Source organism: Anser cygnoides, chromosome 19 (genome assembly GCF_040182565.1).
Source record: "Anser cygnoides isolate HZ-2024a breed goose chromosome 19, Taihu_goose_T2T_genome, whole genome shotgun sequence".
Lineage (NCBI taxonomy): Eukaryota > Metazoa > Chordata > Aves > Anseriformes > Anatidae > Anser > Anser cygnoides.
The window spans coordinates 8,056,954-8,069,042 of NC_089891.1; the positions used below are offsets into that span (position 1 = coordinate 8,056,954).

The following is a 12,089-nucleotide window of genomic DNA, read 5'->3' on the forward strand; positions in this document are numbered from 1 at the left end:
GGAGCTCTTATGAACCCGCTGTGCAAGGATGACACTCAACTCTTATGCCCCAAAGAGAGTCAGCCAGAAATCCTCATGCTCTGCTTGCAAACCAGTTGACTGGAAATGGAAGGGACAGCTGACATAAGTGAACTCTGTCAAAGAAGTCAGCAGCTTGGCAGAGAAGCTGGAAAAACCTAAATGTTGCCAGACTTGCATAGAGGTTACCATGACCAACGCTGGGCTAGTGCTGGCAGACAGGCTAAATTTTAGTAGGTTTGATGAAGCCCCATACCCATGGGACTGAACCACAGGAGGTTTCGTCGCCTTATGAAAAAGAACTGCTTTACAGTTCGGGCGACAGAGCACTGGAACAGGCTGCCCAGAGAGGCTGTGCAGTCTCCTTTGGAGATACTCCAAACCCGTCTGGATGCCATCCTGTGTAACATGCTCCAGGTGACCCTGCTTGAGCAGCGGGGTTGGACTAGATGACCTCTGGAGGTCCCTTCCAACCTCAACCATTCTGCGACTCTGTGATCTCCACCCTCGGGGAACACATCAGGAGAGGCCCAGAGCCAACTGGATCCAGCTCTGGGATGCGACAGCTCCCGGCCCCATTTGCCGCCTCCCTACCGAGACCCCACCGGGGGGCCGCATGGCAAAAGCGCACGGGGGTCGGCCCTAAGCTCTCGAACGCCCCGCGGGTCCCGGCGGCCCAGACCCCGGACCCCAGATCCCGGACCCCAGAGCCCTTCCCAGCCTCGGCCCTCAGCGCAGCCCCGCGCCGCCATGACAGGGCCGGGCGGCCCGGCGGGAGGGGCGGCGGCGGCCATTGGCTGGGCCCCGCGCTGCCGCCGCCGCCTCCCGGTGCGGAGAATGGAGGCGCCGCTGCCTCGGGGCTTCTCCGAGGAGCAGTTTCGGGCCGCCTGCCGGGAGCTGGACCAGCCGGCGCCGGTGGCGCCCTGGCAGCTCCTGGTGGAGAGCATGGGCGTCAGGATCTACCGGCTGTACGACGAGGTGGGCGGGCAGGGGAGCTCCCCCGCACCGCGGGCGGCGGGGCCTCGGGCGCTCCCCGGCCGGGCCCGGGGCGAGGAACCGGGGCCGGGCCTCGGCGGGAGGAGCGGGGCGGCCCGGGGGCGGCCGGGCTGCGGGAGGCGCCGCCGTGTCCCGCCGCCCCCAGCTCGGTTTCCCCGTGCTCCCAGAAAGCAGCTTGCAGGGTAATGCTATTAACTGCTGCCGGGGAAAGCCGCTCTGCCGCGGGGAGCTCCAGGCTCGCCAGCAGCCGGGGTCGGGGCAGCTCCTGGGGCAGCGGCGGCCTAGGGGTGCCGGGGGACCCCTCCTTGCGCACCTGTGCCAGAGGCTGCCGGCTCCCTGCCTTCTCCCCTCTCCAAAATCCCTTCCGAGCTGAATTTTTCACCTTTCTGCCCCTAAAATCAGGAGGTAGTTCAGAAACGGTGGGGGTGAAATTCCGCTTTTATATGGATGGACTGTTAAGCTGGCTGAAAAACATTCAGGTGTTTTGTTTTGCCTCTTGTGCACTGACCCCGATTTAGGGTAGGTGGAAGGACTGGGTAGGCTGCAAGAGAACGGCACAGGTCCAGTCTTCTGATTTTGCTGGGAAATAAGTCTCTTGTTTATTCTGTCATTCAGTTGCCTTGAAGTGCCCCAGGAAAAGAAGAACCATGTCTTAAGAGGAGGGTCTTCACTTCAAGTTGTTACTGGAAAAATTGGTTTTTAACACTTACTGAACTGCACATCAACTGTAACAGTGGTAGTTCAGGAAGCTAAAGGCAGCATTTATATTTCCTGTTGCCTTCTCTTTCCATCTTCTCTTCAGACTACACAAATAGATCTCCCAGGCTTTCCTGTACACCTTTTCCCACAGCTTTTCAGTGCTGTATTCCAACCCGCTGATCGATTCCCCTGCTGATAGGCCTCTGAAACCTGAAACATTTGACTTGTTTTAATTTTCTTTTTGTAAATTGCTGTTTTCATTGACTGTCCTTGTCTTACTTGCTGCAAGATGTACTGTTCACTTGTCAGATCATGATGTGTTGTTTCGTACTCCCTCAAAATACTGTCTTTTCAGTAAAAGATATTCAATGAGGTATGGCACAATTTGTCCAGCAGTGGAATGCTTAAACTGGTAGAGAAGAACAGCATCATTTCTACATGAATAAGTTGATCCTTCTGGAGCTGTAGTACAAGAACTTGAAGGCTAAAGATGACAGAATAATTGGACTGATACTGTGAACCAGCTGAGCGGCTAACTTTGAATGTAAGGTAGAATCCTATGTATTGGGTGAGGAGATTTGTAGCAGTTTCTGAATTCTTAGGCAGTAAATTACATCATTACCAGTTCTATTTTGACCTCTGTTGGAAGTTCTGCCTATAGCAAAAATGTTTTAAAGACCAATATTGTAAGCATATCTTTTGATAGTCCTTGATCAAAAAGTATTACTGGCACTTCCAGCTGCCTGTTGAGTGGAACATAAAAGCTTTAGAAACAAACAATACGATGTAATAGTTTGTGTTCCTAAAGCTTTTACTCTGTTTAGAAGTGTGAACTATAGTCTATTCTCCTTAAATTATGAAGCATACAATTCTATACAAAGTCTTTGAGGCAAGCTCTGGTAGCTTAAATGAAAGAATTGCTCCATGGCTTTCCTCTGACAAAAAGAGTTAAAGGATTAAGAGGAGCTAAAGGATGCAATGGAACAGGGGGTGTGCTGGTGAAGAGCTTTATATATTGGCTGCGGAATTAATGTTTCAGGTGGGCTTGGTTTGTTAACTCTCAAATACAGTTGTAATTAAAGTCCAGGAAAAGAACAGAAAAATGTCTCTTCAGTGGAAGAGCAGCTCAGTGACAAGAGAACATAAGACTTATAAATTATTAGAGAGTGAGGAAATTGGTGGTTTGTATAGTCTCGTCTTACATGACACTTAATGTAAGTACACATACACGTAAGATAATCCATATAGCATGTCTGACTAGTGACCCTGGAATGAAGTAGTGCTTAAGCTAAAACAAATACTTTTGAAGTACCAGCTTAGTGCTTTGGCATAGACTGAAAGCATCCCTTCCAACTCGGGATATTCTATGATTCGTACTGGTGGTCTTGATACAGTTTGAAGTATGATATTTTCAAAATTACCTGTCTTTTAAAAAAGGAAATGCGGATGCCTTTCACAAAGATGATATGAGTTTATGGGGTTGCATATGTGCTCAACAGTTCAGGATTGAAGCTAGGGATTTATGCTTTAACGGTGCCACAGCGAAGATGAGTAACTTAAGTTTCTTGGACCTGTTATTATCTTCCAGTACAGCATCTTCTAGGGTTGAGTTGTAAAGTGTGAAGAATGGAAAGGAAGAAAGATCAACTATTCACTAACAGAATGTTGTATAATCCTTCCTTCCCTTTCCCTGGGAATGCTTGAATTTGACTCCTACACTGTATTCTCAAAATACTCTCATTGTTATAATGTAGTCATGAACCGGTACTAACAATAGTACAGCATTACTCTATAGGCACAGATGTAGTTTCCATATGTTTAAAGAAATATTAAAAGTATTGGTGTTGGAGATATCCTGCACCCCACCCTTTCAGTGCAGGCAGTTTTCAGAAAGAAAATAACTAATAGGTACTCAAGGCAAATATATGTAGTGCATCGTATATAAGCATGAACACTATAAAGCATTCTTATATCACAGTCTCCGGGACGAGCATACCTAACTTTCAGGAAGGCATATTCTGGATCATGTAGTACTTGGTAACCTCCTGGAAATGAATGAGATCCTTATGTCCGTTACATAGAGCCTTGAGGCTCTGCCACAATTAAATGCTCATGTTCTGGTATGCTTTAATGTGGGCAGGATTTAGGCCACACTGACCACTGGAGATGAAAAAGGGTGCGTGTGCGTGAAGAAACATGGTCCCTCTGGAACTACTTATGAAGTAAAAGCATACTGGTGTAAGGGAAGGAACAACCATTGTGCTGGGCAGGTCAGCCTGTCTGGATTTAAACTTTCATGTATACATCAAAAAGTCGAGAGGTTAAAGACTGAATCTTGCATTGTTTTTTCAACACTTGCTTTCACAGCTCCTGAGCGTATTTGTAGTATGTGCCCCACCTAACTTCCTTCAGCTGTTCTCTCTGCTGCAGAATACTTCCCTTTCCTGTGTGACTTTTCCTCTCCCTATTCTGTTTCCACAGCAATCAGGACTTTATGAGTATAAAATCTTCGGTGGGCTTGCAGACTGTCCCCCAAAACTGTGCGCAGATGTCTATATGGATTTAGATTTCAGAAAACAATGGGACCAGTATGTTAAAGGTAAGCCGATCTAGGCAGTTTAAAAGCAAGTTTTATGTCCACACCGACTTCCCGCTAAAGCTTTCTTCAAAGGTATTTTAAAGCTGTATTGTCCAAAGATGTTGGGACAGACTTGCTTGTCTTTTGGGATAAGGTTGCACTCTGCAGCTATACAAGTAAACACTGATGTGGAACAGCTAACATCTCACCACCACAAAGCTTCCTTTTGGAATGATTTTTTTCCATGTCGGTTAAAGCATATAACTTTAACATCAAATTTACTTTAACATCGAATAACTTTAATGTATAAATTTAACATCACTTGTTATTCTGGAGCACCTAGCATCTTCAAATACTGTTGTAATTCCTTAGTTAAACTTTAGTAGGTGTTCTGTACCTTCTGTGCATCTTTGCATATTGTAGCAGGGGCTGGAAGAGTGCAGTGGGTTACACCAGTTTGATGTGTAATTTATTTTTCCTGAAAGTGGTTGTTCTTGGCACCTTTTACAATCAGAAATGTTTAAATCCAGAGAAGAGTTAGTGATTTGGGGCTTTCACAGAGAAAGGAATAGCTAATTTAGTTTTGTATGTTTAACGTTGTCTTTGAAAAAGGGGGTTGGACCTGGATATCCAGATGATGTTAAAACATCTTAAATCATCAGGGACAAGGCAAGGATTTAACTGATGCAGGTCTCCCATAATCCATTTATTTAAAGATAAGGAGACATCCTATTTTAAGTCTGTGCATAAAGTAAGTTCAGGCCAATAAAAGTGAAACACGTGTCTTGCTGAACAAAGAACAGTGTTACAAAACCAAAGAATTGTTAAATGTTGTGCTTGTTACATTGAGGACAGATCTATTGTGAATGATTGCTGGTAATGCCTTTGGCTGCATTTTCATAGAGAACCACTAATTTGGTTCACATCAGTACTTGGTTGCAATTCAGAAGCTGTGTCTAAATTAGTAAAGGTGTTATCTGTCTAAATGGGCAATAGCTTTCCTGTAGCAAAGGCTGCTTTTCCACTAATGAAATAAAAAGAGATGGAGGTGGACTCTAAATACATAAACATTATCATATTGGATGTCAAACACCTTGTGTTAAAGTTACTTCAGTAGTCTTTGGTTTAAGTTCATTTAGGAGAACTGAATACTTTTTAAATAAGGCATTTTTTGTAATGCCTTCTTTGAGAAAAGAAAGGAAGCAGTTGGGGGAAGCTACACCCTTAGGCAAAAAACTAGATAATGTAGCAGAACTGGAGTTTTTATCCTTGCTGACCATGATATGTTCGTCTGCAAGTTCATACGTGTGCTCGTATTTCAAGTACAGTGTTACACAGAAGTTTACTGTTTAAGGGCATAAACATAATATTTAGGCTTTCCTTTTAGCTTAAAATTTAAGACATGCCTATCCATTCCTTAGAAGTGTACTTACAATGAAATAGTGCTAGCAAACGTTTTTAATGTAAATTATATAAGTTGTTTTTTCTGCCTTCACATGTAGGGAAAAAATGTGAAAGCTTCCACTCAGAGCCTTCTTGCTCTTTGTTTTACTATTTGTATTCCTTGTTGCTCTTGCAGCTTGACAGTAACGGCAGTCCAAGGAGGAGTTCTGTGCTGAACTGCTGGCTGGCATTGAAATAAAAACGAGTCCAGAGTAGCAGTAGCTGACTTTTTAGTTGAAAAGGTAACTGCTCCTGCACTAATTGTGAGAGGAGCTAACCTCTATCCTCTGGTTCTGTTCAGCAAAACTTTTTGTGAAGGCCTGACTGGAGGCAGATATGAACGGGATTCCCGTGAGTACTCTAGAGGCTCATGCTTTGATCTCTTCTTGCCAAGGATTTGCCCTTGGCCTCTGAAATGTCACTGTCAGTCTGTTACTGCTGTTGCATTGCTGTTAGCACCCCGGCTGCTTCCAAAGCAGGCTCCTGGATATCCACAAGAGCAGCACCTCGCAGCTGTGATGGGGATATCTTGAGGCCTGGGGGCTTGGCCTGTGCTGCAGCTGCCAATTTATCAGGGAAGCTGTGACTAAACGGTAGTGACTGAAGGACCACATGCTCCTGTGGTATGATACAAAACAGTTGGGCCTGAGCAATACTGAAACATGTTGCTCCTAATTGGAACACTGTCCTGACTGAGATCATACTACCCAGAAATTTAATAGTAGTAACTGACTGCTAAAGAAGCAAAGGCTGATGTGCCTATTATGAAGAAATCAGTCTGGTGATACGTTGTAGGTAGGTGAGTTAGTTGCTAACAGTTACATCAAGGTCTTTAAATCAGTGTCTTAATTTCTTTGAAAAAGGAAAACTCCACAGTTAGAAATGAAAGTAAAGCTAATAAACCAATGCTCCAGTGACCTCTGGTGGCAAGCATAACGCTGTAGCTTATTACAGCACTGGGAGTATTGTGCATCTGATACTGCTCCGCTTTGGAGAAGAGGAGAAGCTGTTTTTGTGGGTAACAGCTGACTGGAAGGGCATACTAATAGAAGCCTAGTTGGGAGCATGTCATATAGGGAAATAATCTGCCACTTATGGCACTCTTCTTGCCTTAGCAATGAAGTTATCTGTCTGTTCTAGACTTATTTTCAAAACCACAGAAAGTGATCCGGCAGGCTTGCGTTAGCTCTGAAGGATTTGTAGTACCTCAGACAGAAGTCTGCCCTAATGGAGGAGAAAAGTACTCTGCCTGATGATGTGAACCACCTGGTCTGGATCAGTCTTTATAGCTGAACCCATGAAATGACAAGTCCCTGGACAGGCAAGAACTTACCCCAGCTCAGGTCTGACACTTGTCATATCCTTACCCTGACAATGGCAGTTATTGTCTGAAAAGATGGTGCTACATAGTAGACGGTTCTTAAAACTCAGTTTTGTAGTTTGATTTGAACTATTTTTCCCTCCTTTATGCCACACTACTCCTGTCTGAGTCACTGTCATGTTTTGGGGGTTATTAGCTGTTTTTTCCCCATTCAGCTGCCTTCTGATTGAGTTTCCAAGCAGACTGAAGGTTGTGTAATGGAGGCTCGTAAACTGTTCAAGCTTCATGTTCACTGTTGCTTTTATATACCGCTGTGAACTTCTGAATAGCTTTTCCAAATTTCATTAATCTGTCATGTAAGACCTCTTAAGGTATTAGAAAGCAGTACTTGTCCGAGTTCCATAGTAACTCAGAATCATTTACAAGGATAATGTCGTGCTTCTGAAAAAGAATGTTCTCCTTGTGGTTCAGAGTAACGCAGAATATGCATCGGTGAGGAGAAGGCTTTGAGATGGAAAGGCTCAGACTGAGCTAACTGTCTGAAAATAAATTTGACTTTGCCTCCTCCCAAATTTATTCTGTTCATTTTTTCTTTTTGCATCAATGAACTGAGTAGCAGCAGAAAAAAATGGGCCACCTGTGTTTGTGTGTTTGGTTCCTGAGCAATCTTGCTACAGACTTATTTTTTTTTAATCATCTACTGCTACAACTTTACATGCATATCAATTTTGATGTAAGGGTTGCGTGCAGAATGGGTTCATGTCTGAAGTGTGAGCAGTCCTTAATGCCATATATGCTTGTGTTGCACCGGAAATTAAAAATATCTAACAATCTTCCTTTCTCAACTGTAGAACTGTATGAGAAAACTTACGATGGTGAAAAAATAATCTACTGGGAAGTGAAGTACCCTTTTCCTCTCTCAAACAGAGATGTATCCTTTCAAGCTTTTTGCTTTCATTGTATTTTTTGTCACCTGGTCATCCAGGGATCCTGACGGAGTGCTGACACTACAGCTCTGCTGCACTTGATCTAGCACCTCACAGTCCTGGTGTTATATCAATATGTATAGCAGGAAGCAGAGTGTGGGTGCTTCTTCCCACACACAACTAAAGCTTGCACAGCTGAATTATCACTCCGCAAGATTGAATCCTGCGTAAGCATAAGAAATAACTTGAAGGGGCTGGTATTCGTAACGGAATTCACTTGTCAATTCATCATATGTCAAACTGACACTGTTTTGACATGCCTCCTCAACTCAGAACACAGTATGTCTATATTCGTGAATGTCAAGAGATGGATTTTGATGGGCGGAAGATCTGGGTTGTGTTAGCTCAAAGTGTGTCTGTTCCTCAGTGCCCTGAAAAGCCTGGTATTATCAGAGTTAAAAGTTATAAACAAAGTCTGGCAATTGAAAGTGATGGCAAGACCGGATCTAAAGGTAAGAGGTCAAAAAACAGGATCACAAGTCATGTAGCCAAAGAGTGTGTGCATTAGCAAAATACATGAAGAGGGAGACTGGAGATTTTAAGCTAAAACAGTTACTATGTAAACTGGATATACTGAGCTCTAGGAGTATTTAAAAATGAAACTTGGAAAAATCCAGCACAGTGTTTTACTGTGAAGATCTTTAATGGTTGGGCTTGGTAATTAAGAATAGATTACTGATCACTTCAGTACCAAACACACACACACCTGTCTTTCTGCCAGTCAGCTCAATTGGTTAGAGTCGGAAGTGCATAATTCATCAGTGATTTAAGTACCATGTCTGACGGATTTATAGATGACAGGCTTTGCCTAGAGAGTGACTTCTGACTCACTTGTCCTTTAAAGACTTATTTATTTTATAAGACAGGCTGCTTAAACTGGTTTGGAATAGCATAAATTAGTATTATGATTCTCTGAGCTCCTCAGGGGTTAACTAGGAATGGTTATACTTATCTCAAATTCCAATTCAATACAAGTTTGACTTTTTTTTTTTTTTTGTAAAGCACTTGGAGCAGAACTCTTGTACTTAGTGCTTCAGTCATGCGCCCTGATAGTTTCTGTCATATGGTATTAGAGCTAATACCTAAGCTATGCCTGGATAACTTTCTGGTAACTTCTCTCTCATCTCCAGTCTATATGTACTATTTTGATAATCCTGGTGGCATGATTCCATCGTGGCTGGTCAATTGGGCTGCCAAGGTAAGTAAAGGTTGACAGGGCAATTGTTTCAAAAAATCTATTCACTGCATCCAAACATTTTTTTTTTTTCTGAAATGGATGTATTCATCCTCCTAGGTCTTACGCAGTCTCATTTTTAGAGACTCAGTGTTGCTTGCTCTCTTCATAGCAATTGTCTTAATATTTTTCGATTCCTATCAAATTCCTTGGCTTAGTCAATGGTGTAGGTAAATTTGTGCAAGAAAAACAACAAATCAATGTTCCAGATTGTATGTGAATAGCCTTAACATTTGCAAACTTCAATAATGCAGTCTGGTCATGTACTGTTAAAAGAATGGTCTGCTTGTACCAGATCTTAAATTGTCCTGTATTTGAAGGCCTCGATCTATATAGTGGGAATACTCATCTTGCTATAATTCTTTTTGATTACATTATACAAGAATGACTTACTGCTTTTCTCTTTACAGAGTGGCGTGCCTGCTTTCTTGAAGGATATGCAAAAAGCTTGCCGTAATTATTCTAAGAGAACTTAAGTCACATTTGATCTGAATTATTTAATACCTAAAGTTCTGCACTTACAGGAATGGCTATTATACACTGGATAAAATCTACCTCTAACATTGGAAATAATTTTATTTTTGTTGGTTTATGCCTTGAATCTTGTTAGACCTTTGTTTCCATCTCCAAGTGAAGAGCTAGCCTTCACCAAGTTAATACAACATCATCTGTCTCCTTTTCATAGTACTTAAATTTTGTCATGTCCCCCATGCTTTGCTTACGCTGATTGTCATAGGTCAGCTAGAGGAGTTTTATTGGTTAAAATATTACATCCTCAGGCAGGAGATCATGATTTTTACTAGGAATAATGTCTGAACTTGTACTGAAAATTTTCTGCCTGGATCTGTCTTCGTGGCCTTACAGGGTGTCTTTGTACTGAAATTGAATCATGGAACCGTCATTGCCTGGGAGGAAACACTTTTGCTACCTGAATTTATTATTCTTAAAATTGTCTGCCTGCTATTAACCTAAAAACAATAGTGTGTGTATAGGTAAATTACGTGAAGTCTGCAGTAGGAGCTGGAACTTTGTTACTAAGCTTCCTTGTGATGGCTTTAAGTCCAGATATAAAAGCACGTGTACCTAAAGCCTAGTGTTCACACCCAGTACCCCGATATGAAAAGTACAGAGCATTAGCTGTGTCTAGCTAGCAAAAAAGGAGGAGTTGGCTTCCATGGTTAATTTAAGGGGAACACGTTACATCTTCAGAGTCAGTAACTTCACTGACTGCTTGGAAAGCAGTTCGGACACCAACTCTAAATTGGAAGTAATTTTAAACTGGATGCCTGCAACTGATTTAGACATACTTGTTTCCCTGCTTGTGAATGAACTTGATATGGAACTTGGGATTGCTTGCATTTTTAAATTTCATGCTGATGTAAAGAATGAAAATGTTCATTTTGGATGGTAATCCACTAAAATCACAAATGAGCAGGAAATTAAATTTGCAGCATCTTTGCAGGGGGAGTGCATCAAGGGTGAGGAGGCCTCGATCTCAGGGATGTAAATATTCTGCATCTTTACTAAATCTGCTCCTGTTGTTGAACAGATCTTGTAATGGGGTAGCTTTATATTGCTAAAAAAGAAATGGTTGAAGTGATTGCCTTTATACCTTATGTGAATGTTTCTAATAAATCATTATTCTATCTGTGAAGTCCTTTTGTTAAGTCTCTCATGTTTAAGACTGGGCAGGTCAGAAATGACAGGCTGATTTCACGTGCTGTTTCATTTTTAAAGACTTTTTGAAGAATAACTTGTGTTCATGAGAACTAAGCAGGATTCCCTGTGTTCTGCCAGCAAGCTCCTCATCAGTTCAGGCATTTTTTTCAAGTGCCTTTTAGTTGGAGAACAAACACCAACAGAGAATAGCACTCAAGCATAATTCTCCTTAACTGTCCATAGTTTTTGTACATATGCACTTACTGGAGCTGGACCCAAATTTGTATATCAAAAATTAATCATATTCACCATGTCAAAAATATGATGGTGTTTTACTTGAGCATCTTTTTTTGGGCAGTATTTCCAAAAATTACGTTGAGCTTCAGAAATCATTTTTAGCACTGATAAATATGTAGGAATTCAACTGTCATAAGCAATCACAAGAATACTGTTGCTTTTGAACAACAGGATTGGGATACAAGTTATGTCCTGAAGGAAAGTAGCAAAGGAGGAACTAGGTGGATTGTTCCAAAAGACAGAAAAGCAAACCAAACTGTTCTAGACTTGAAGATAATGGAATTTTGAAAGGGGACTAGCTGAGTATGGATCCTCCTAGATCAGTCATGGAAAGTAATGGATTTCTGATTGCGTGTTAGATAAACTACCCCTGTACCACAGTAATATAAAACCTATCTGCAATGTAAATCCACCTTAAAACAGAGTTCCAAGATTTACAAGAACATTTACGTATTGAACTATGTGCACAGAGATGAATCATGTACAGATGAGTTAATTTTCTTAATTTTTCTTCACCTATTCCATAATTTTGTTTAGTCTTTAATGAAAGCAGGATAAAGTGGAAGCATTTTGTGTTCATAAGTTCATGATTGCCTCCTTGTCATTCTTATAGTCACTTGTCATCAAGACATAGTACACATTTGTCTGCAGCAGGCTGAAGCATTAAGACTGAGCGTTCAAGAAGCTGAATGGTCCCATTGTCAATCTTGCTGAAAACTTGATTTCCTACAGACCTCACACTGAGAGCGTAGAATACATGGCATTTGCTCATGTACCCTTATTAGAAGCCATTGCACAGGCAGTTTCTTGTGCTGTACACAACTTTCCAAATTAAAATTCAAATTTGATTAAACAGTA

At 41.9% G+C, this 12,089-nt stretch overlaps 1 protein-coding gene across 4 annotated transcripts; it reads left to right on the forward strand.

The window, feature by feature from the left end:
- Nucleotides 1–516: 516 nt before the first annotated feature.
- Nucleotides 517–10,929, forward strand: PCTP (phosphatidylcholine transfer protein). Of its 4 annotated transcripts, none has more exons than XM_048064292.2 (7): nt 857–996; nt 2,069–2,262; nt 4,195–4,312; nt 7,907–7,986; nt 8,322–8,493; nt 9,172–9,239; nt 9,686–10,929. In XM_048064292.2, the coding sequence occupies exons 3-7, from the start codon at nt 4,270–4,272 to the stop codon at nt 9,749–9,751; spliced, it is 429 nt and encodes a 142-aa protein (XP_047920249.1). In that variant the 5' UTR covers nt 857–996; nt 2,069–2,262; nt 4,195–4,269; the 3' UTR covers nt 9,752–10,929. The 4 variants fall into 4 exon arrangements, with proteins under 4 accessions (XP_047920251.1, XP_047920249.1, XP_047920250.1 ...); XM_048064293.2 differs by having other exon boundaries at nt 2,069–2,257; XM_048064294.2 differs by lacking the exon at nt 2,069–2,262 and having other exon boundaries at nt 517–996.
- Nucleotides 10,930–12,089: the final 1,160 nt, after the last annotated feature.

Excerpts from the sequence above, each read along its gene's own strand:
- PCTP (XM_048064294.2), top strand. The coding sequence starts at position 769 with ATGACAGGGCCGGGCGGCCCGGCGGGAGGGGCGGCGGCGGCCATTGGC. Across the intron at positions 4,313-7,906 it reads ATGGGACCAGTATGTTAAAG|AACTGTATGAGAAAACTTAC; the intron begins GTAAGCCGATCT and ends TCTCAACTGTAG. Across the intron at positions 7,987-8,321 it reads TTCCTCTCTCAAACAGAGAT|TATGTCTATATTCGTGAATG; the intron begins GTATCCTTTCAA and ends CTCAGAACACAG.